General features: G+C 36.9%; 1 protein-coding gene across 3 annotated transcripts in view; it reads left to right on the top strand.

Annotated features, from left to right (window-relative positions):
• Positions 1-24803, top strand: part of ZBTB5 (zinc finger and BTB domain containing 5) — a 44543-nt gene extending 19740 nt beyond the window's left edge. For 2 of the 3 annotated variants that reach the window (XM_069085259.1, XM_069085260.1), the window contains exon 2: positions 19508-24803. In XM_069085259.1, the coding sequence (XP_068941360.1) occupies positions 19508-21542 (2035 nt within the window). In that variant the 3' untranslated portion in view covers positions 21543-24803. Of the gene's footprint in view, positions 1-15164; positions 15179-19507 lie in introns of those variants that run through there. The other variant, XM_069085261.1, reaches the window with a different exon arrangement.
• The last annotated feature ends 1575 nt before the right edge of the window (positions 24804-26378 follow it).

Raw genomic sequence — 26378 nt, 5'->3', positions numbered from 1 at the left:
ACATGTGGTATTACTGAATCAAAGGGTATGTCTTTGGCTATAGTTGAGTTGTTTTCCAAGTAGTTGAACTGATTCACAGCTTCACTAGTAGTGCCTTAATGTCCCTGTCCTCCAATAATTCCTCCAACAATTGCTACTTTTTCTTTTATCATTTTTGTCAGTTTGAGGAGCATGAAGTAGAACCTTAGAATTGTCTTTTTATGCTACATAGTGTAAGGATTGGTCTAAAACTGATTTCTGTTGAACTGTTTCCCAGTAGTCTTAGTAGTTTTTGTCAGGTAGTTGGTGTTTGAGGTTTTATGAAGCACCAGGACTAGTATGTTGAATTACTTTGGGGTTTTGTTTTTCAAATTTATTCTGTTGAACCCCCTTAGTTCTTGTTATTTTCCTAGGGATTCTTGAACTTTTTTTTCAATCCAGAAGCATTTTGTTATTTTGTCTACTTTTATAAAATAATTCCTGGATAATTTAGTTGTTAAGACACTAATTTAGATAACATTTTATTATTGGCATGGCCCAACTTGGGAGCAACTAATCTCCAATTATTTATCTTCCTTTATTCTTTTTTTTCCTTTTTTTGCTTTTTGGAGGGCAATTGGGGTTAAGTGACTTGCCAAGAGTCATGTGGATAGTAAGTGTGTCAAGTGTCTGAGGCCAGATTTGACTTAGGCCCTTCTGACCCCAGGGCCGGTACTCTGTTCACTGTACCACCTTAGCTGCCCCATCTTCTTTTATTCTTGTAAAATTCTTTTGTAGTTATGTTCATGTAAGTGCTAAATATAGTTTGGCAGTTGAACTTAACAGTCATTTTACACAGTTTGTAGTTATTTTAAATGGAATTTCTTTTTCTGTATCTTCTTGCTGGATTTTCTTTTAGTAATATACATAAAGTCTGATGATTTTTAGAATTTATTTTGTATCCTGCTGCATTGCTGAAGTTGTTTTCATTAGTTTTTTAGTTGAATTTCTAGGTTCCCTAAATAAATTATTGTATTATCTGCAAAAAGTGTTAATTTCATTTTATTTTTGCCTATTTTTGTTCTCAGTTTTTTTCTTATTATAGTAGGCATTTCTAGAATTATATTTAATAATAATGGTGACAGTATACATCCATGCTTTGTCCCCAATTAGATTGGAAATAATCTTTATTATAGATTATTGATTTTAGATACTAAATATAATATTAATGAAAGATAATTATTCCTATCCATTTTTTTTTTTTAAAAGCAATCGGGGTTAAGTAACTTGCTCAAGGTTACACGGCCAGTTATTTCTGGGTGTGGTGCTGAGTATCTGAGCCCAGATTTGATCCAGGTCATCCTGACACTGGAGCCGGTGCTCTTACTCGATGAGCCACCTGGCCGCCCCTAAGCAATTGGGGTTAAGTAACTTGCTTTACACAGCCAGGTGTTTCTGGGTGGGTGCTAAGTGTCTGAGCCCAGGATTCGATCTCCAGGTCTTCTCAACACTGGAGCCAGTGCTCTTACTCACTGTGCTACCTGGCCGTCCCATTCCTATCCATTTTAGTGTTATTTATGTATTCTCTCAGAAGTATTTTCTGCATCTACTGTTAGATATAATCATGTGACTCTTACTGTATTAGTTTTTAGTATTGACATTCTAGTATGTTTTGTATTGTTCCTAATATTAACCCAATCCTGCATTCCTGGAGTAAGTTGAACCTGATCATAATGAAGATTTAAAAAAATATTTGTGATAGCCTCTTTACTAATATCTTATTCAGTTATTTTGCATTAAAATGCACTAGAGATATTTATCTGTAGTTTTCTTTCTTTTGCCTCTCCCTGATTAGATATTGGAACCATACTTGTTTCATCAAAGAAATTTGCTAGTATACCTTCTTTATTTTTACAAACAATTCATGTAGTATTGGAGTTAATTGTTTTATAAGTTTTTATAGAATACATTTGAAAATCTGGTCTGGATGTAGTTTTTTTTTCTTTCCTTTAGAAGTTCCATTATAGCTTTGTCACGAGCAGTTTTTTTCTTGGGTATTCAGTTGCTGTGGTTTTTGAGGAGATGGGAGCTGCAATATCTGCAGAATCAGTTGCCAGGTTGCAATTCCATAAGGATTGCTTTCTAGGATGATGGGGGGGGGGGGGGGAGGGGGCAGGACTGGAAGTATGAGCTGTGGAGTCTGAGGGACACTGGAATTCCTGGAACTCTTGGGCTTATCTGTCAGTGACATTTGGTCATGGTTTTGTATTGGTGGTGATGAGGAAGATGGTGCTTACTGGATTTTGTGGCAGGACTTGTTTCCCAGTTCTCATAGACTTCTGGCTACCTTTTGTGCATCCTAAATTGGCTAAAGATATTGTAGTTTCTCTTTGGACTTCTTGATTTTTTCCCCATTCTTGATTGTTTTTCAGTATGGTTTTCTTTTTAGATGTTTACTAGACTACATTTGACAGCTGGGCTCCATCCACTGTGATCATTCACACAGCCATCTTAATTGGAAATCCCCTGAATATCTTTTTCCTTACCAGGTAAAGTAAACTTTATAACTCTTAAGATGGTCTACAGGTGTCTCATTTCTTTCCAGTCTCTACCCTGAACCACCAAACCAGGCTAAGTAAGTCATGCCTGGCCTAGAAATACACTAAAAAAGATATGAAGTTTGTAGTGGTATCTTGAACAGATATAGGATATTTTAACCAGATATTATTTTGGAGTACTTGGCCATCAATAAAATGACAGATGACATGTACTTTTTTGCCTTTCATTTATTTCTCTCCATCAGCCATTTTATCAATTGACTAAGTAGAATCTCAAAGGCTTGCTTTTGGTTAAGGATTCTATGAATTTTTAAATTGATTAACTTATTAGTACTGCTATTACATATTTCAGATTATCTCTTTTCAAGTCATTTTATTAACGTACTGATTCAGCATGTAAATATTTATGATAAAAATTTTAAAAAAAGAAAAGTGATATGATATGGCCTAGAATAAAAGGTAGTTTTTAGCTAAATTAAGCAAAATCTTTAGTTAGGTAAATTTTATAATTGTGATTTCTTTTTTGTCCTCTTCCCTATGTCTGTGGTTTGTTCTCAACGTTTCTGACTGCTGGAAGTATTTTTTTCATGGCTATTGGCTATGGATACTTCAGTTAATTTCCTTTGAATGCTTTCTTTCATAGCCTGATTCTGAAATAATTCACTAGACTATACTTTCCTTCCCTGGCTTCTGTGACATTTTTCTTTTGGTTCTCTTCCTCCCTGTCATACCATTCCTTCTTTTGCTAGATCATCATCCATCTCATTTCCAGTAACTGGATGCCTCCTAAGGGTCTATCCTGGGATTCTGTATCTTTCTGTTTCAATTATCTCGTTGGTTCTCATGGATTTAGATACTGTATCTTTGTATGATTCACCAAACTTTGTCCATCCCCAGGCTCTACTGAGTTCTAGGTCCACATAACTTAATTGCCTCCTAAACATTTCTAGCTACATGTCTGAATATATTAAACTCAACTCCAAAGCAGTTCAATTAGATTTCTTCCTGAACCTTATCGACCTCTCCAAACCTCCCTAATTCTGTTGAGAGAGCCATCATTCTTTCAGTTGCCTAGATTTGAATATTTGGAGTAATGCTTGACTTTTCCTTTCCCTCATTTCTCTCCTTCCCCTATATCACAGTCTCTCTTGCATCTTTTCCCTTTTCTTACTTGGCTCCCATCTTAGTCGAGAAGACTCTTATCACCTCTTAAAACAGCTTCCTAATTGGTCTCTCTGCTTCAAGTTTTACCCTTCTTTAATCTGTCTGCCATAAAATTGCCAAATTAATATTCCTAAAACACTGATATGACTGTCCAAAAATCTTCACTGCCTAGTACTCTGTTGCTCCTGTAATTTAATTGTGTAATTTAATACCTTTCACAGTATGGCTCCTTAACAACCTTTCCAGACATTACTTCCCTTCACATACTCTCTGTTCCTGCCAAATTGTCCAGCTAGCTGTTCCCAAAACTTGCCATCTCCCATCTTTGTGCTACTGCACAGGTTGTCTCCCATGCCTGGGCTGTACTTCCCCTTCACCTACACCACTTAAAATCCTTAATTTCCTTTTAAGGCTAAGATTAGATGTAATCTCCTACAGGAAGCCTTTCCTGATCCCAAAGAGATATAATTTTCTCTTTTTTATTGTGCTGTGCTTTGTACCTCTCCACCTATGATTTCATTGGTGTAGAAAACTCCCTGATGAGAAAACTCGCTCTACCACAATAGTCACATAGCTGTCCTGCCACTTTACAGTCTTAAAGATTTACAATTAACTTCTATTCCAAGAACACAGGATTTTATCTGTACTTACTATAGTAACATACTGAGAGGTTATGACCTGCTCAGAATCCTCACAACCACTATGTGATAGAAATCGAACTTAAATTCTAGTTCTACTGACTTGAAAACTGTTTGTGTCCATGATACAATGCTGCCTTAAAAAAATTATTAAATAGAAGTGTGTGTGTGTGGGGGGGGGGGGTGGTAATATATCATTTAGTTCAGGAAAATCTTGACGGTTATAAAATCAGAGGAAAAAACCTCTTGGAATCAGGTTAACATTAGATGTTATGATAAGAGATCCTATTATAGGCCTAGGACAGTATTATAGGCTAGTGAGAAATTACTTGGTAATGGAGCCTCTCACCTGAAGATATTGACACTTCAATTCTATACCCTTTTCCTTGCTTTGCAGCGTGACCTGAAATGCCATCATTCTATTACAAGTCATTGCATTTTCTTCCCTAAAGAATCAACATTGGAAATGTTCCAGAATTTGGCAATTTTAAGATCATAACTACTATTATTGCTCTTGAAATTGAAAGGGACTTTTGTCATTTTGATGACTGATCCTTTTCAGAAGTATCAATATTTTCTTTTTGAAGGATAGATCTTTTCTTTTTAATTAAATTTTTTATATCATTTCCCCAAGATTTTAAGTTACAAGTTTTCTCCTCATCTTTCCCCTACCCACCACTGTATACCCCCTCCCCCAATATGCTCTCTCCTATATCCTCCCCCACCCCCCCTCTGACTTTCCAGTACAGTAAGATGGATCTCTATATCCCAGTGCCTGTATATCATATTTCCCAGTTGCATGTAAAATATATATATAAATATATATATATATATATATTTTTTTTTTTTTTTTAACATTTTATTTTAAAATTTTGGATTCCAGATTCTTTCCCTTCCTCCCTCATCACCCATCCTTACTGGGAAGATAAGCAATTCGATATAGGTTGTACATGTATAGCTACACAAAACATTTCCATAGTGGATATATTGTGAAAGACTAGCTATTTTCCCCTCCATCCTATTCTACCCCCAACTTGTTCTATTCTCTACTTTGTCCCTGTCCCTTTTCAAAAGTGTGTGCTTCCAACTGCCCTCCCCCCCAACCTGCCCCCGCCTCCAACCTGCCCTCTCCTCCATCATCCCCCCTCTTATCCCTTTCCCCCCTACTCTCCTGTAGGGTGAGATACCCTATTTAGTGTATATGTCATTCCCTCCCTAAGCCAAATTCAATGAGAGTAAGGTTGACCCATTCCCTTTTGCCTTCCTGTTCTTCCCCTCCATTGTAACAGTTTTCCCTTGCCTCTTTGATATGAGATAATTTACCCCATTCCGTCTCTCCCCATCTCCTCTCATTATATTCCTCTCTTACCTCTCAATTTCACCTTTTAAGTATCATCCCTTCTTATTCAACTGGTCCTATGCCCTCTGTGTATATCTGTACATATATATGCACACACTCACATATGTATTCATATGCCCATATACCCTCCTATATAGACATATGTATGTATACATGCATACATATATATACATACACATATATATTTATATTCCCTTCAACTGTTCTCATACTGAGAAAAGTTTCATAAGTTACAATTATAGTTTTTCCATGTAGGCATGTAAATAGTTTGACTTTGATAAGTTCCTTATGATTTCTTTTCCCTGTTTACCTTCTCATGCTTCTTGTATCTGAATGTCAAATTTTCTATTCAACTCTGGCTTTTTCATCAAGAATGCTTGAAAGTGGGGCGGCTAGGTAGCACAGTGAGTAGGAGCACCAGCCCCAGTGTCAGGATGATCTGGGGGATTGAATCTGGGCTCAGACACTTAGCACCACACCCTGAAATAACTGGCCGTGTAACCTTGAGCAAGTTACTTAACCTCAATTGCTTAGGGGGGGGCCAGGTGGCTCAGTGAGTAAGAGTACCGACCCCAGTGTTGAGATGACCTGGGGGATCGAATCTGGGCTCAGATACTTAGCACCACACCCAGAAATAACTGGCCATGTAACCTTGAGCAAGTTACTTAACCCCAATTACTTAATTAAAAAAAAAATGCTTGAAAATACTCTATTTCATTGAATTCCCATATTTTCCCCTGAAACATGGTACTCAGTTTTGCTGGGTAGTTGATTCTTGGTTTTAATCCCTGCTCCTTTGACCTCTGGAATATCATATTTCAAACCCTTTGATCCCTCAGTGTAGAAGCTACCAGATCCTGTGTTATCCTCATTGTGTTTCCACAATATTCAAACTGTTTCTTCTTGGCTACTTGTAATATTTTCTCCTTGATCTGGGAACTCCGGAACCTGGCTATAATATTCCTAGGAGTTTTCTTTTTGGGATCTTTTTCAAGAGGTGATTGGTGGATTCTTTCAATCTCTATTTTGCTCTCTGGTTCTAAAACATCAGGGCAATTTTCCTTGAGAATTTCTTGGAGGGTGATTTCCAGGTTCTTTTTTTGATCATGGCTTTCAGGTAGACCAATAATTTTTAAATGATCTCTCCTGGATCTATTTTCCAGGTCAGTGGTTTTTCCAATGAGATATTTCATATTGCCTTCTATTTTTTCATTCTTTTGGATCTGTTTAATAGTATCTTGATTTCTCATAAAGTCACTAGCTTTCATTTGCTCCAATCTAATTCTGAAGGAATGATTCTCTTTAGTGAGCTTTTGAGATTCTTTTTCCATCTGGCAAATTTGACTCTTTAAGGCATTCTTCTCCTCATTGGTGTTTTGAGCTTCTTTTGCCATTTGAGTTAAAGTCTATTTTTTAAGGTATTATTTTCTTCAGTCAGGTTGTTGACTCTCTTTTCATGATTTTCTTGCATCATTCTCATTTCTCTTCCCAATTTTTCTTCCACTTCTCTTATTTGGTTTTCAAAATTCTTCTTAAGCTCCTCTATGGCCTGTAAGCAGTTCATATTTTTCTTGGAAGCTTTTGGTGCAGGAGTTCTGCCTTCATTTTCTTCCTTCTGTTCCATGTTTTGATCCTTTTTGTCCCCCAAAAAGTAATCCAAAGTCAGATTGCTGTGCTTGTTTTGCTTCCTTTGCCTGCTCATGTTGCCACTCAATTACTTGACTTTTGAGCTTTTTGCCATGGTAGAACTCTGCTTCCAGAGAAGAGAGCTTTGTCCTAAATTGCTGGGGTTTTCATAGCTGCTGGAGCTGTTAGAAAACTATCAGAGCTATGAAGCTCTGAAGCCTCCACACACTCTGGCACCTGGTCACCCACCCCAGGACCTCTACCCTACACAGCAATCCAGATCCAAGTAGGTTAAAGCAAGAGCAGTTACCCCTCAGACTGGTTGCTTGGTCGCCCTACAATCTGCAGGTCAGGAGCTCTAAAACAGCCACAGGGTGGTGGCCACCGTGCCTCATCCACTTCTCTCCCTGGGGGGCAAAAACCACACTGCACTCCTGGACCCCCTGTTCTCAAAGTCCACTGAACTTTTACTTTGTCTTTGGCGTTTATGGGTTGATAATTCTGGAAACAGCCACAGGTACTGGTGATTCACTCTCTCAAAGTCCCTCCAGCTGTGGCTGGTTGGGCCGCCCTGGGGCTAAAACCGTGGGCTTAGATGGGGTTGTGCTCTGCTCCCAGCACACAGCAATGGACCCTTCCTGCCAGTCTGCCAGGATGTCTTCAGCAGGAGGTTAGTTGCTCTCTGTCACTTTGTGGGTTCTGTAGCTCTAAAGTTTGTTTAGAGTCATTTTTTATAGGTATTTGAGGTGGTTATGGCAGGAGTGCAGGGAGTCTTTCTGCTTCTATGCTGCCTTCTTGGCACCTCCCTCAGGATAGATCTTTTTGAAGGATAGATAGCTTTACGATTAAATAAAAATAACTTTTTTTCAGTTCGCTTAAAAACTAGTTTCTTCTGATTGTTAAAGAGGCAGGCACTGGACAGAAGGTCACTCATCCTTAAGAAGGCCATTGCTTTCAGTAGAGTTGAACATTATTAGTTTTAGAGTGCCTATTATATTTCTGAATGGGTAGACAGAATAACTTTACAGTGATTCCTTTTCCTAGATAAAGTAGAGGTCATATGACCTGCCTCTGGCATATCTTCTTTTCTCTTTAACAACATCTAAAATTAGAAAATCATAAGGATAGTTCTGCTGGGTAGATCTGAGATTTTCATATGTCTCTCTGCCCTATTTCCCTACATAGTTATTATCTCTTATTCCAAAGCACAGAATTTCTTTTCTTGAAACTGGGTAGTTGTCCAATAGTAGAGGGCATGAGAGGAGATGATTTATTCACCCTTTGTTCTCTCTTTTTAAGGTTATGTGCCCGTATTTGTATTTGAAGGATCCAGAGTTCACATCTTACTTTAACACATGGATTTTCAATCTTTTTGAGGAAGAACTAATTTTCATTTCTGTAAATTTGAAGAATGCTGGCAGTAAAGTACCTCACTAAGGATTAGATATCCCTACTGATTTGCTTCTCATTGGGAATCCTAACTAGCTGAAAAAAGGGAGGTCATTATGCTGGTAACCAGCCTGAAGATCAGCTAGTTGGGGATCCCTATTTTTAAGGCATGGTGCATTCATCAATAGTAGTAAGGGTGAAAATAATATAGAGTATCAAGATGTGTTCCAGGTATTTTGAAAAAAAATTTTTGAACATTTTTCCAATTACATGTAAGTATAATTTATAGCATTTGTTTTTTTAAATTTCAAGTTCAAAATTCTCCTTCCTTTCCTTCCCTGGCATTGAGAAGGCAAACAGTTTGATATAGGTTATGCATGTGCAGTCATGAAAAACATATTTCCATATTAGTCATATTGTGACTATATATACCACCACCACTATATATAATACCACCCCAAAAAAAGCCCATAAAAAAAATTAAAAAATAGTATGCTTCAGTTTGCATTCTGACCCCATCAATTCTTTCTTTGTGTTGGGTAGCACTTTTCATCATAAGTCTTTCAAAACTGTTTGTATTGCTGAAAATAGGTATGTCATTCACAGTTGATCTTCATTGCAATTTTGCACTGGCTATATTCAGTGTTATTCTGGTTCTGCTCACTTAGCATCAGTTCATATAAGTCTTCCCAGAGAGAAGTAATTAATCCACTGTCACATGAATAGTCAGTAACAAAATACAAGGTTTAAAACTAGATCTTCTGATTTGAGAATGAAAAGGAGGGGGCCAATGAATAGGAGAATATTAGGAAGAAAAAGACCAAGTTCCATCTGCATGTGTATTGAAGACCAAAGCTTTATTTCAGTCCGGTACAGTTAAAGGTATGGTTTTTCCAGTATCAGGGTATGGTTGTGAGAATTAGACTATAAGAAAAGCTGAGTATTACAGAATTGATGCTTTTGAATTGTGGTGCTGGAGAAGACTTTTGAGAGTCCCTTGGACAGCAAGGAGCTCACATTGGTTAATACTCGAAGAAATTAACTCAGGCTCTACACTGGAAGGTCAAATACTGAAACTGAAGCTTAAAAACTTCAACCACATAAAACTTCTTTTGTTTTAGCTCCCAAAGCCAGAGCTCACTGTTATCTTTCACCTCTGAATGTTATTCTTTTATTGTTACAGTTTTTTAAAAAACAACACAACTTTGGAAAACCAAAGAACCTTTTAGCAAGATGTAGTTTTCCTGCTTATCTCTTTGAATTTGATGTTTTTTGCTTTTCCTTTGTCTGAGATCGTGTTTTTTACTCCTGCTTTTTTTAAACTGCAGCTGAAGTATGATAGGTTCTGTGCTAGCCCCTTATGTTTACTTTGTGTGTTTCTCTGCTTCAGTATGTTTCTTGTAAATAATATATTGTAGTATTCTAGTTTTTAATCCAGTCTGCTATTTGCTTCCATTTTTTGAGTGAGATGATCCCATTCATGTTCATAGTTATGATTACTGTGTATTTCCCTCCACCCTATTTTTTCCATTTATCCTCCTCTCTTCTTTTACTCTGTCCCTTTTCAAAAATGTTTTACTTCTGATCATCTCTCACAATCTTCCCTCTCTTTTTTAATCCTCTTCCTGCCCTACTTCCCTATAGAATAAGGTAGATGTCTATACCCAACTGAGTGTGTATGTTGTTCCACTTTTCATCCACTTTTGATGAGAATAAGGTTCAAGCATTGCATGCTACCCCTTCCTCCCTCCCCCACATTTTCACCTCCACTGTAAAAACTTTCACACCTCTTTTATGTGAGATAATTTACCCCATTCTACATTTCTCTTTCCCCTTCCCCTAGTACATCCATTAATTTTTCTTTTTTTTTAAGATATCCCATCACAGTCAACTCATACCCATATCCTATATGTATATTCCTTCTAACTGCCCTAATAATAAGAAATTTCTTAGGAGTTAAAAGTATCAGCTTCCCATGTAGGAATGTAAAGAGTTTAACCTTATTGAATCCCTTATGGGCTGTCTTTGCTGTTTACCTTTTTATGCTTCTCTAAAGTCTGGTATTTAGAAATCACATTTTCTGTTGAGGTCTGATCTTTTCATCAGGAATGCTTGAAAGTCCTTTATTTCATTAAATATCCATTTTCCCCACTGAAGGATTATAGTCATTTTTGCTGGGTGATTCCTTGTTGTAATTCTAGCTCCTTTGCCTTCTGGAATATCATATTCCAAGCCCTCCAGTCCTTTAATGTATAAGTTCCTAAATCTTATGTTTTCTTGACTGTGGCACCATGATATCGAAATCATTTCTTTCTGGCTGATTGCAGTATTTTCTCTTTGACTTAGGAGCTCTGGAATTTGACTATATTATTCCTAGGAGTTTTTATTCTGGGGTCTCTTTTAGGAGGTAAGAGGTGATTCTTTCAATTTCTCTTTTACCCTCTGGTTCTAGAATATTGGGGCAGTTTTCCCTGATAATTTCTTGAAAGATGATGTGAAGGCTTTTTAAAAAAATCATGGCTTTCAGGTAGTCCAGTAATTTTAAATGATCTCTCCTTGATCGGTTTTTTAAGGTTTCTTCAGTGAATTTGTGTATATCTTTTTCCATTTTTTGTTCTTCCTTTCCAAGCTGTTGACTCATTTTTCTTGTATCACTCTCTTGCATCACTCTCATTTCTTTCCCCAATTTTTCCTCTACCTCTCATTTGATTTTTAAAATCCTTTTTGAGCTCTTCTAGGAATTGTTGGTCCTGACATCAGTTCATGTTTTTCTTTGGGGTTGGCATGTAGCCATTTTGACATTGTTGTCCTCTCCTGGTTTGTGTTTTATCTTCCCTGTCACCACAGTAACTTTCTTTGGTCAGGTTCTTTTTTTGTTGCTTGCTCATTTTTACAGCCCATTTCTTGACTTTTAACTTTGTTAAAGTTGAGCTCTGCTCCTGGAGTGGAGAGGGCACTGTCCCAAGCTTCAGGGTTTTTTTGTAAAACTGTTTTCAGAGCTAATTCTGGAGCCCTGTAAGTTTTCAGTTCTTAAAAGTGTAATGATCTAAGAAGAGCTGTGATCACTGCTCTGCTGGCCTGTGGTCTGGTCTGTGAGCAACTACGAATATCCTTTTCCACCCTGAAACTGTAACCTGCTCTCCTGTGTCTATGAACTCTAGTGTGCTGGTGCTTCTACTCGCACTGGGACTGACCTAGTCCTGTAACTCAGATTGCAGTATGGGCAATGCAACAGAGTCCTGCACCCAGTGCCAGCAATGGGACCCCCATTTAATATTACCAGTTGTCCAGCCCCCTTGCTGTCTGTGGCCTAATAGCTCTGAAGTCACTGTCTGATTCATTTGCCACCCCCCACTGCCTACCTCTAACCCCTCAAGGCTTCCTGTGCTGGACTATACTTTACTCATACCCCAGTGAGTCAGACCACTCTTGTCGACCTTCTGAGTTATCTTTGACTGGAAAATTGTTTTACCCTGTCTTTTTGTTGGTTCTGCTGCTCCAGAATTACTTTTGAGGCATCATTTTAAAGTGTTTGGTGCCATCTTGGCTCTGTCCCTTGAAAACATTTGTTTAAGGAAGTTCATTTTAAGAGCTAAAGGAATAATTGATAACAATATTAAATGTCAAATTATTTTTCCTTTCCTTCTCCCTAGAGGTCATCTAGAGGAGAAAAAACGTAGTTGTGAAAAGACCTTGATAGATAACCATATGATTATCAGTTAAAAGCATTGGGGATGTTTAGCCTTGAAAAGAGAAGGCTTAGGAGGGACAGGATGAAGTTGTCTTCAGATATTTCAAAGCCTTTCTCAAAGAGGCATTAGACTTCTATTTAGTCTCAAAGGGCATGGCAAAGGTGGAAGTTAGGAAGAGGCAGATTTAGGTTTGATACAAGAAGAAACTTCCTAACAATGACAGCTGTTAAGTAGGATGGGTTGCCTTGGGAGGGAGCTAATTCTCTCTTACAAAAGGTCAAGGAAAGGCTGTAGGACAGACTACTCATTAAGGTTGATGTAGAGGGAATTCTTGGTTCATTCAAAATAGGTTGGATTAGATTGCCTCTTAGGTTCCTTCATCTCTGAAATCCTATGATACCCAAAATGAACCTGTACCAGTCAATTCAAAGCACTTTTAACCTTTTTCCTAATCTAATTCACAATTATAAACCTTCAGAGTTAGAAGGTCCTCAGTAGTTCAAAATTCCTGAAAAAAAAAAATCCTTACGGCATAATACCTTGACCCAGACCTTGCTTGAAGACCTCCAATGAAGATTTTAATGGTACAGTTCTATGACCTGATTTTTGGTATTTAATGATTTGACATTGGAGAAAAGGTTGGAGGGGCACAATTTATTCAAATGAAGGCAGTGATTCTTTCCTTTTGTTAGGAGAGTGACTCTGGCTATTCATCCCTCAGCTTTTGCCATTTGATCACATCTTTAAAAATGTTTTTATCTTGAAGGTTTTAAAAAAATATCATTGTCACTTCTTAATGGCCCACCACCTTTCATAATAAAGAAGTAAAATTAAGGAACCCATCAGCCATGTTTGGCAGCATAAATGGCATTCTACATCCATGGTCCTTGAGTTTTTCTTCCACAAAATGAGGATGACTGAAGTGTCGCTCCAGTAACATTTGCAAGAGGGATTTTCTGGGAGTGCCTATACCAGTGAAATCACGAGACTAGTACCTATTGGGTTTCTATCTCTGATCCTGTTTTATGGAAATTTTAGATACTAACAACTTGCTCTGGACTGAAAAGTAGTTGAGGCAAATAAACAAGGCAGCAGTTAATAGGCAAAGGAATGAATTTTAGTAATAAGCAAGTGAAGGAATCAGAAAATCCTTTTCAGTGAGTTTTGGTTTATGTATATTTTATATAAAGTACTTTGTTTATAAATATTACAATAGCAAATGTTCATATATAAAATTTCTATTATAGGCTTGCCTAGTTAACATGTAACATTTGTAACTTATGTAACTTATAAATAAACTGCCCTGTTTTCAGTGATTTTTATATATGATTCAAGAAAATATTTTACCCATCTGTCTCCCAGGATAGTTGTGAATATAGTGTTTTGTAAACTTTCTAGAACTATTTAAGTATGAATAGTTACTGTCTTTTGTATACATTAACTTTTTATTCTCATGATTTCTATTAATAATCATTTTAGAAATCATATACTTAAATGGCTCTATAATCCTACTGATGTGGGTACTCCAGAGTTGCAGATTTCTACTTATCCTGGCCCTCTCATCCTGTGTGATTCTTGACTTGGTCTTCACACGAAACCTTCACCATAGACCCACCCAGCATGCTGATAGCCTTCCTTTAATTCTTCAAAAATCCATGGAGGCAACTCTCGAGTTCTTGAGGGCTATGCCAGCAAGCTCTGGAGGTTTTGCCGTTTTGGAAGGACTTGAGCAAGTATAGTCCCAGGGAGAGGCTGTGTAAGAACCAGTCTTGTTAAGAATGGAGTTTTTACTAGGTAATGAGTTATTTGACCATGACAGCCAGCAAAACAGAATTTCAAAATGAGTCTTGGACCTGTGGGTTTTTCTGCTTCTAAAATAACAAGTGGTAGAAAGGGAAGCGACAAAGGATATTTTAAAACTCCCACAGTTTTTAAAAAAGACTATCATAAACATTAGCTTCCTCAAACATTTACTAGCTGTGTGACCCTGGGCAAGTCTCTTAATCCAGTGGAGAAGGAAATATTAAACATACCAGAGTGGTTTGCCAAGAAAACCCCATGGACAATATTGATGTGCTATGGTCCATAGGGTCATGAAGAGTCAGATATGACTCAACAACAACAAACATTAACTTAGCTATTATTACTCCAAATTAAAGATCCTTGTCCACTTTAGATGTCTAATAAAATAAAGTTTATCTTTTATCTTTTTTTCTTTGTTATATCATTTGGATCTTGCTCTTATGTTTATGATATTAGTTTAATATAAAATCATTATTTGTTATAACTGTTAGTTTGTAACCTTCAGTAGAAGTAGGATGTTTACACTTTACTCTTGGGGTTATTAATAATCACTGGTATCTCTCGTTCTAATTTAGTGCTTACTTTTTCTGCAGAGTAGTTAATATGAATCAGTTTCATTTACCTCTAGTCTTTTAGGTAAACCACTACATCCTTGTTGTAGGGGTTAAAGTTTCATTTGGCAAATTCACTGAGAACCTGGTTCTCTTTACTAAGTCTGATTCTTTGCCTCAGCCCAAGAGATGATATAGTTCATTCCCATAAAGTAGAGTGAAGTAATTGAGAAAATGAGGATAGGCTGGATGGGGATTATAAGAATTCATTCTTGTAGGTTCTTTTTTTTGGTTATTTTCATTGTAAACACCTAAAGATTCATCACACATAAACACCATTACTATAGTGATTTTTTTGTGATTAATTTAGCCATATCCTTGAAGAAATTTGGTGGCCTTTAATTTAGAAATTGCAGTGTAATGGACATAGTTACAACATGTGAGTATTTGAATTTTAATTGTTTTTACACGTAAGTATACTTAGAAGTTGTGCAGTACCTAAGCCTCTTGGGCTTTTTGAATTTTGTTCCTTAAGTCTCATGTGTATATGCTTCTTTAATATTACTACTTCTTATTAGCTTGTATATTTTGTTAACTTTCTATTAGGATTTTATCAAGGAGACTCCCAGGGTATTTGAAACAGGAATTATTTTTTAGACTTAATCCCAAACTAGGAAATCCATAGTTTATATATACACTTGAGGAATTTTATTTTCTTAATATAGTGTTAATTCAAAGTAAAGCTCATAGTCTGTCTCTTTAGTTAACGAGGGCTTTTCTTCAGTGCTTATCTCTTACTCTACTTTTAACTTTAGACATTAGCTATTCACATGTTAAAAATTATACTGGATTTCATTGTATTACATAAAATATCTCAAAGTGTACCCTGTTGGAAATGGTTAAAGATACATTTCTAAGTACTGATTATCTTAGCTGGGTACTAGAGATCTCTAGGTTATTAAGGAGCTTCTTGTGGAGGCCATGTAGATAGAACAAAGCCAGAAACCTTGTATTTTAGTTGTAAAAGATGTTTCAGTATTGACTTCAGCTGAAATTTAAATGTATGTCCAACTAACTTCTGCATTGTTATAAATTCAGCTCTTAGTGATGACTTCTTTTTGTTCTCATAGATGATATTGAGCGCATTGATGTCATCATAGTATATGTCTGAGCCTTAAGAGTAATTTTACAACACTGGAGCTTATAGTATTGTAGGTAAACTACTACATTTATACAAATAAGCAAAATATAAAATTATTAGTGGTACATTGTGAGTTCCAGGGAAGTGAATTGTAGGGAAGACTCATAAATCTTTTGGAATTGTTTTAGGTGTTTGCATTGCTGAGAAGAGCTAAGTCCATCAAAGTCAGTCATTGCACACTTGTGGCTGTTACTATGTACAATGTGTGTACAGTGTGCTCACTTCACTCAGCATCAGTTCATAGAAGTCTTTTCAGGTTTTTCCAAAATCTTCCTGCTCCTCATTTCTTATAGAACAATAGTATTCCATTACATTCATATACTACAACTTGTTCCACTATTCCCCAATTGATGGGCATCCCTTCAATTTCCAGTTCTTGGACACCACAAAAAGAGTTGCTATAAATATTTTTGGACATCTGGGTCCTTTTCCCATTTTTATATTATCTTTGGGATACAGCCCTAGTATTGGTATTGCTAGGTCAAAGAGTATGTATTTACATTTTTATAGCTCTTTGGGCATAGTTCCAAATTGTTCTCCACAATATTGGGTTGGATCAGTTCACAACTCCACCATTAGTGTTCCAGTTTTCCCACATCTTCTCTAACATTTATCATTTTCCTGTTTTTTTCATGTTAGCCAGACTGACAGGTGTGATGTGATGTCTCAGAGTTGTTTTTATTTGCATTTTTCTAATCAGTAGTGATTTAGAGCATTTTTCATACAACTATAGAGAGCTTTAATTTCTTCCTCTGAAAACTGCCTGTTCATATCCTTTGACCATTTATCAGTTGGAGAATGACTTGTATTCTTATAAATTTGACCCAGTTCTCTATATTTTAGAAATGAGGCCTTTATCAGAGTGCTGCTATATTTAGGGCATTGTTTAGAACTAGGGACTCAACCTTGATAAGACCACATCTGAGTTTTTTTTTTCTAGTTCAGAGTTCCATGTTTTAAGAAAGGCAGTGACAAAAACTAGAAATCATTTCCTGTAGGTTTAAAGCAAAGATCTAAAGATCTTTAGACTTCTTTTTAGGAGAAAATTGAAAAAGGATGAGAGCTTGTGTGGAAGGGATTAGATTTGTTCTGTTTGGTGAGGGGGCAGAACTATGAACAATGAGTAGAAGTTGTAAAGAAACAGATTTTAGCTCAACATTTAAGTTAAAACTTTATAATAAAAAGAACTATCCAAAAGTGAAATGGGTTGCTTCAGTAAAGTAGTGGGTTCCCCATAATTAGTCTTCAAGCAGATGTTGGATGACCAGTGTTGGGGAATATCATAGAGCGGATTTTCTGTTAGGTCACTCTAAACTCTGAGGTTCCATGATTCTGTGTATGTGTAACAAAAGGCATTAAGTGCCTAGTTTGTTTCGGTTATAATAGACTGTAAGTCATTCTTGTTAGGCAAGATTTGTCTCTAATAGACCCAGTTTTTTCTATTTTCTGTCCCCTTTAGCTATCAGCTGGGAAAATGGACAGCTTACAGGCAACAAAACAGGAACTAATGATCCACATCTTTGGTCTTTAAGTCCCTTGGATTTCCTTCAATACTTCAGTATTAGGGGCGGCCAGGTCGCTCAGCGAGTAAGAGCACCGGCCCCAGAGTTGGGATGACTTGGGGATCAAATCCGGGCTCAGATACTTAGCACCACGCCCAGAAATAACTGTCCTTGTAACCTTGAGCAAGTTACTTAACCCCAATTGCTTAAAAAAAATACTTCAGTATTATCAGTGATCTGGTCAGTGCATCAGTGATCTCTCTGATACAGGTATTCTTTCCATTAATGCAATTTGCAGCCCATTCATGCTTTCTAATCTTTTGCCTTTCTTATCCATATTCTCACATAACTCTCCTTAAAGGCTCCACTTAATGTGTAGATTTTATCATATTTTGTGGATACCAGTGCATGTAGCTCTGATCTTACCTCCTTGCTTGTTTTTACTACATGATTAACTTACCTCCTTTTTTGAGCATATATTTCTTTTGTAATTTTCCACATGCCTACTTTCTCTTTTTTTTTATGAGAATGATTTACACCTATAGCAAAGATACTCCTTTGTGAATATATGAAAAGGGACAGAGAGGCAGGCTTTCACATATGATTTTCTGCATCAGACTATACACCTTTACCATTTCATAATTGACTGAAAGGTGACAAGAGTACAAAATCCCACTGGATTTGTTGTTTGATTACAAAAAAAAATTTTTTTTTTGCTTGATAGCACAAAATTCAGTTTTAAAGGCTATCCTCCAAGAAGGCCTTTCCTATCTGTGTTAGGTAGGATTATTCAAGTGTCCTTGATAAATGCAGCTTTAAAGATAACTGTTAACAACCCTCTTATTATTAATGTCAAATGAGGCATAAAACAGAGAGATGTATACTTGCCCTAGGTATTCACTACTGTCATGGAGTCTGTCCTGTGCAAAGGTCCAAATGGAAGAAGGATTCCCTTGAGTTTAATTAAAAAATAGTCTGACTACTGTCTCAGCTGTGTAATGTCATTATTTTCCATAAGCAATGAGACAGAGTCAAGCTTGTGCCTCTATTTCTCTATTCCCTTGCCTTCACTCAGAAAAACTACAACAATGAGAAAGCTGTAGAGGGTTAGAAACCTGCCAGATGTGTTTTTGTTCCATGATATTTTTGTCCTTTGTAGCTCCTCCCTGCTCTGGGGAGTCCCCACAGAGCATTGGGGCAGAGAGTGTTTATGAAAAAGTACCTCTTTGGGGCTGCTGGCCCCCTTTCCTAACTGTTTACCACAGGAAGGTTCTGTCACTGAGCTGTATCCAAGGACACAAAGACTTTGAATCAGCCAATCACAAAGTTTGCAGGAAAGGGGGAGGTTTCTGAGTATAGTATGCTCCAGTAGTTTTCTACTAAATTAAAGAGTTGAGAATCTACAGTTTTCTGGGCCTAAACTTGACATCATAAAACAGTCTTTTATTAAACAGCCATATATGATTTAGTAATACAGTTAGTTTTAGGAGCTGGTTGTTCAAAACTTATTTGGTGAAAAGAATTAGAGAATTTGAATGTAAGGAATCTTTAGTCTGTACCTTGGTCTTTATCATCAAATTTTCGTTCCTCTTTATTCTTATCTTTTATTTACTTCTAGGTTAATAGAGGGAATCTTTTGAATTTTTTAATCACTAACTCAGAGCCTCGATCTTGTCTTTTCAAAATATGCATCCCTTTAGCAAAGTCCTTTGAATTTATTTATATATTAAGCATAATTCTAACGGAAAATTTCCAACCTATAACTTATTTTAAAAACATAAAGTAGAAAGTGGAAGGCAATATTTGGACAGCCTGTGGGTTTATTTGCTGGTATGTGCACATTTGACTAGACTGACAGCTAAATTAGTGTTTGTTTCTGATTTGATAGACTTTTAGTGTATGTGCTTTTGGGCATTGTTGACACTTTCAGCTGTAACAACAGACTAAAATAAGACAGTGACTTGACTGGTGGTTTGTTTTTTTGACTCTCATTTGCAACATTTATGCTTTATTCTCTTGTTAAAACCATTGAAAATCTTAATTTTTTTTCTTTTAAATTATATAGGATCATGGATTTTCCTGGACACTTTGAACAAATCTTTCAACAACTAAACTACCAACGACTTCATGGCCAGCTTTGTGATTGTGTCATTGTGGTGGGGAATAGACATTTTAAAGCACATCGTTCTGTATTGGCAGCATGCAGCACCCATTTTCGAGCCCTTTTTACTGTAGCTGAGGGAGATCAAACCATGAACATGATCCAGCTAGATAGTGAGGTGGTGACAGCAGAGGCCTTTGCTGCTTTGATTGATATGATGTATACCTCTACACTTATGCTTGGGGAGAGTAATGTTATGGATGTCTTGTTGGCAGCTTCTCATCTGCATTTGAACTCTGTTGTTAAGGCCTGTAAACATTATTTAACTACAAGGACGCTGCCTATGTCTCCCCCCAGTGATAGAGTTCAGGAACAAAATGCACGAATGCAGCGGTCTTTTATGCTTCAGCAGCTGGGACTGAGTATAGTGAGCTCTGCATTAAATTCTAGCCAGAATACAGAAGAGCAACAGACTACCATGAACTTATCAATGAGGAGTAACATAGAACAGCGTACGACATTTCCAATAAGGCGCTTCCACAAGCGGAAACAGTCTTCAGAAGATCGAGCCAGACAGCGCATCAGACCTTCTTTAGACGAGTCCATGATTTCAGATGCAACTCCAGAGAATGGGCAGACAGTGGTTCATTCTCGTGAGGAGTTTTTTTCACCAGATTCTTTGAAAATTGTGGACAATTCTAAGTCAGATTCAGTAACTGATAACCAGGAAGACAATGCTATCATGTTTGATCAGTCATTCAATGGGCAAGAAGATGCCCAAATGCCCAGTCAGTCTGACAACAGTGCTGGGAACATTTCTCAAATGTCCATGGCATCTCAGGCAACTCAAGTGGAAACCAGCTTTGACCAGGAAGCTACTTCTGAGAAAAATGGTTTTCAGTGTGAAAATCCAGAGGTTAGCCTCAGTGAGAAAGACCATATGAGAGTGGTGGTTAAATCTGAACCTTTGAGCTCTCCTGAACCTCAGGATGAAGTGAGTGATGTTACCTCTCAAGCAGAAGGCAGTGAATCTGTGGAAGTGGAAGGTGGGGTGGTCAGTGCTGAAAAGATAGAACTGAGTCCAGAAAGTAGTGATCGTAGTTTTTCAGATCCACAATCCAGCACTGACAGAGTAGGGGACATTCATATTTTGGAGGTTTCCAATAATCTGGAACACAAGTCTACTTTTAGTATTTCAAATTTTCTAAACAAGGGCAGAAGTAGCACATTTAGTGCCAATCAGAACAATGATGACAACATTCCAAACACTACCAGTGACTGCAGAATAGATAATGACACATCTTATTTAATAAGTCCAGAGTCGGCACCTACAAGTGGTCATTCCTCTACTACTGTCTCTCATGTGGAGAATCCTTTCAGTGAACCTGCAGACTCACATTTTGTTAGACCGATGCAGGAAGTAATGGGCCTTCCCTGTGTGCAGACTTCTGGTTATCGAGCCGCGGAACAATTTGGGATGGATTTTCCCAGAACTGGTTTGGGAATACACTCTCTCTCCAGAACAATGATGGGTTCCTCTCGAGGAGGAGCTAGTAATTTTCCAGGCTACCGTCGTATAGCTCCAAAAATGCCAGTTGTGACCTCTGTTAGGAGCTCTCAAATACAAGATAACCCAGCTAATTCCCAGTTGTTAATGAATGGACCTACTTCTTCCTTTGAAAATGGGCATCCTTCCCAGCCTGGTCCCCCTCAATTGACCAGAGCATCTGCTGATGTTCTATCAAAGTGTAAGAAGGCGTTGTCAGAGCACAATGTCTTAGTTGTAGAGGGAGCCCGAAAATATGCCTGCAAAATCTGCTGTAAGACATTTTTGACCTTAACAGACTGTAAGAAGCACATTCGTGTACACACAGGTGAAAAGCCCTATGCCTGCTTGAAGTGTGGCAAGAGATTCAGCCAGTCAAGCCACCTGTATAAACATTCCAAGACTACTTGCCTCAGGTGGCAGAGCAGCAATCTACCTAGCACTTTGCTCTAATCCTATTCTTCCCTCTGATCAAAATGAAGTCAATACCAATTTCAAAAGAATTTTTAACAGAACTATTGGCAGATACTTAAACACTATTTTGTTTTAGGTTTCAGGCTGAATGGTGGCTCTTATAAGTTGGAGAACTTGTGTAATTAGACACAGGCACTTGTGCAAATAGGTCTTTGAGAAAAATTCAGAACTTGGAGGAAAAGGGATTGCAATCCCCGAAACCAAGTTTTTCCTTTAGGATTGAGTTAACAAGGAAAAAAAAAAGTATCTTTTGATCCTAAAACTGGCACGTTTTAGGAATGAAAAACTAAAGTGCAAATTTTTTTAAAGCAATTTTTGTAAAATTGTGTGAAGCATTTAAATAAAATACCTGTACATTTACGTTTGCTATATTATGTGTCTGAACAATGATGCAAAGAGCTCTTAACTGTTACTAATGGCGACTGGGTTCCTGTATGGGGGAAAGCCCTTTGGGATACCTGTGCCAGAAAATGCTTTAAAGTATATTATTATGAAAATAGTTCTAGGGGTTCAGAATGTACTGTATTTTTTATTTTAGGTTGTCGCAGTAATAGATACTGCGCTATGATGGTGCTGAAAATGAGTCCATAGCAAGCATTCTTTTGGACTATTAGATGTATATACTTATACAGCAAGATCATTTGGATGTTTGAGCAATTTTTCTTGTTTTACAACAAAATTGTATATACAGTATGTACTTGTATTGAGTGATAAGTGAAGTACTGTTTCTGTATGTGCTGTTAGCAGTATTTTAACCAACTTGTATTTCAGATGTTAAAATTCCATATATATAATGTGTATATATATATATGGGAATTTAAAAAGAATTAGTCTTTGTCTACTTCATTCTAATAACTTGTAATTATGTTTTGTGGAACTTTCTTTTTTTATCAGAAGATGAGCTTTTTTAGATGTTAACAGTCAGTCTAATCCCAACTATTGTGTAAGAAGACTGTCCGTTTCTTTTCTTCTTCCCCCCTTTCAGGCTTTGAGTTTCCATCTGTGAACCTTTCTGAATATGATAATATTTCTTAATTATGCTCAAAAGTCAATTTAGTTTCTGTGGGAAGGAATACATAATTTGAGAAAAGAGCCAAAACTTGTTTCATTTCCCTCAAAACCTTTTGGCCCCAAAGGGCCAAGAAAATGTTTTAAAAAGATGTTTCCAATTTAGGTACAACCTTATTTTATAATTCACTATTTCCCAAAACTTTGTTTTATAATTCAATATTTCTCAAACTCCAAATAAAGGTTAGGCATCTTATAGCATAGCGACCGTTGAATGGTATGTGAGACAGTGGCATTCTGTCATTCACCAATCTCACTGATTACTTTTCTCCTTTGTACTTACTTGGGCTTCCTTTCTCTTATTTTCTCTTGTTCTGTGCCTGTGCCTCTGGGCTGCTTGTGGTAGCTATGGATATTTCTCAGCCCTAGTGACAACACTCAGAGCCAAAAAAACAACACCACTAGAGGCTCACAGTGATCTTTGGGGTTTCTTTATTTTGTTCCCTAGAGGTATTTATTGCTTTAGTACTTTTTCAGACAATGTATATAGACAGGTGAGTTCAGCATACCATGTTGTTGTTGTTGTTTTTTTTGATAAGTTAAATTGTGTATAATTTGGGCAAACACTTCAGAATCATTGTGTCCAGAATAGAGTGAATTGATCTAGGGGAAAACTGAAACAAGAATCGGTCTGTATCTGATGTGTGTAGTAAACTTTTGTGCAGTTTAATGCACCTGAAGATATCCTGGTTCTACTTGGAGTGGATATTGACCTCTCCTAAATAAGATCTTTGATTTCCATGAAGTAAAGGCAAAAAAAATAATAATAAAACCTACCTTTGTGTTGTACTTGCAACAGTTGTTAGTCTTAGAGGGTTAAACTGCCATACTGAGAAGAATGTGAACGTTTCTTTCTGTGAATGGCTATTAAGAAATGCAGCTGATTTAGGGAAGTATAACACAACTGCACTTAATTTTTGACTAAATTTCCTCTAAGTAGTATTAAAACAATGAATAAAACATTTCCAAAGATGGTAGGCACCCTGTGCCATATCATCAGGGTAATTATTCCCAGTTTTATCTTTTGAGGAGGGCAGGGATTGTATTAGAGATCCACTCTTTTACAAATCCCAAATATTTGAGAAGCAAATTTTGTGTGTATCCTTATTTAACATATATGCTATATAGAGATTTTAAAAGTCTGTTTTTGGAATGAGCATTTTTGGAACTATTAGAAATGTTAGAAGGTTTTCCATTTGGATTTTTAAATGGCATAAGGAAATTATTCTGATTGGTTGGTCTTAATTATAGATTAGCATAAAGAAGCAAAATGTTACATGTTTATTGAATCCTAAAAACATGATTTTACACCCAATGAAAAACTAGTCAAAATACAGTATTTTCAAATAAAATTAACTTGCCATATTTAGGCAGCAGGCACAATGGATAAGAGTGCTGGTCTTGGTATCAAGAGTACTTGGGTTCCCCATCTTTGATATTTATCAGCTGTGTGATCATGGGCATCCCTTCTTGGCAATTCCCTAAGGTTTATTTACTAAGTTAGAGAGAGATGTGATCTAATTTGGTAGAGGGAGTTCCTAACTCAAAACCAGATCTTTAGATAAATTGCAGAATTTTTATTTGCTTCAAGAGTTTTGAATTTTATAGCTAAAACACTAAGGGATAAATGGTATTACGTATTTTTTTTTTTTACCAGACTATCCTAGTAATATTAACTAAGCTAGCTCCAAACTGTTTCAGATCAGTGGTATTAATATTTTTTTAGTTGTTTTGCTCAACAATTCCTCTGTTTTAGACTCGACTCCTTGTTCATCTAGGAAGTGTATGCCCAAATTTCTTAACTTCATTTTCAGAGGTCCTGCCTGCTGAGTCACATGCTTTATTTCATTGTCTCTAATTGATTACTGTACCTGGCTTCAGGGTTTTGAAAAATCCATTCGCCACTTTGGCTTTGTGATGGGGGAGTGAAGTGTGGGCCTGGGTGCTTTCATAATATTCTTAAAAATGTAGTTTTCTGTTGATTGGTCAGTCTAGATAAAATTATTGAACAGTGGGTATGCCACTGGAATGGCTGTAGAATGGAATTGAGTTCTCGGGAGAAGACCCAATGAAAAATTTGAATAATGGGAGAAGAGTTTGGACAGAAAGAACCAAGACACTGTGTTTAAGCTTTGGTGCTGTTACTAATTTTAAAATAAATTTTTCAAACAATTTATGCCTACTTTGTTTCCTCTCTTTTTCTAAAAAGGCTTTTTCTTTAGAAGAGTATGTTTTCTTCTTTCTTTGCTTCTTTCTGTTTTCCCTCCCCAAGAATGAAATGAGCTTCCCTCTCCTTCCTTATTTTGTTATAGTTTACTAATTGATTTCATGTGAAGAGCATTAAATCTGTGTTCAGACAAGTATCAGAAGAAAGGGCAGATTTAAATTTTACCAGGTGAGATTTAGAATTGACTTACGGAATAAATCCCAGACTCTGACTCGGATACTAGAACATGTGTATCAAGGTGGCTGTTTGTTTTCTCTGCCTCCCGGCAATGATGAAGGAACAAGTGAAAATGTTGGGAAGGTGAGAAGAAAATCACTTTGAATTATTTTTTTTAATCTTGGGTTTTTCTCTTTTAAAAGTTTGGTTCTGGACAGACATTACTTAATTTAGAGAATAATGCAGTTTAGTAAACAAATCACTTAAACTTCCCTAAAGCAAGCACTGTGTTAAACTTTGGGGATACAGTGACAAATGAAAAAGCGTCTGTCCTCAAGAAGCTTATATTCCAGAGGGGTAGAAATAAAACATTTAAAAAACATTTGTGCTATATCATTTCAGGGAGCACTAACAACTAGGGGTATACAGAAAGACTTTCTGTTGAAGGTGGTACCTAAGTTGAACTTTATACTAACCTAAGGATTCTAAGAGGGAAAGGTACGTAGGAAATGCGTTCTATTCACATCCACACAGGTGGGAAAATGACTTTTGAATCTTGGAAATGATGGGTAGGCCAGTTTGGCGTGTGTGTGTGGAATGTGGGAAAGGGAATAATGTGCAGTCTTTCTATCTAGAAACATCAGATTTAGAGCTATTTAACAGATTTAATCAGGGCTTTAAATGCCAAACTCGGGAGATCGTATTTTACCTTAGAGACAATAGGAAGTCACTGAAGATTTTGGAACTAGGCAGTGATCTCATAACTGCTTTAGGAAGATTTTAGCAGCTTGTGGAAGATAGATTCTAGAGATTGGAAGCAGGGAGACTGAGGTACATATAATTATGTGAACTCCCAAACTATTGAATTTGTATAATTATGTGTTTGAAGGGCTGGGCATTCGAAAGATTGTTACTTTTAGGAATTTCTTAGAACTGTACTTCCTGAGTTACCAGAGAGCTTAACAACATTGGGAACATGAACGAATATGCCCCCAAAGTGCCCCAGTTTAACTTGGTAGGAGAAAATATTTGCAGAGTAGTCTAGTTAAGAGGTGGTGAAGGCCTGAACTATGGTGAGTGGAAATGGGATGATTGGGGGAGACAGAGGTAAAGGTGACAAAATTGGGTTGGAAAATAGGGGGTGTGAGCTAAGGATGACTTTGATGTTGCAAATATGGGGGACTGATGGCTCCTTATAGAAATGTGTAAGCTTATAAGGTTTATGGAGGCAGGTAAATAGCTCCATTTTAGTTATGTCGAGTTTGAAATACTGATAGGATGTAATGGATGATGTCCAGTGGGCAACTAGCAATCTGGATTAGGAGTTCAGGAAAAAGATTAGGGAGATTTAAGGGCGTAAAACC

The sequence above is a fragment of the Petaurus breviceps genome, unplaced genomic scaffold (assembly GCF_028583685.1).
Source record: "Petaurus breviceps papuanus isolate PSGF00001 unplaced genomic scaffold, PetGlider_PUasm1.0 175, whole genome shotgun sequence".
NCBI lineage: Eukaryota > Metazoa > Chordata > Mammalia > Diprotodontia > Petauridae > Petaurus > Petaurus breviceps.
The sequence above is the reverse complement of the archived record's forward strand: the minus strand, read 5'-3'. Positions and strand labels throughout refer to the sequence as shown.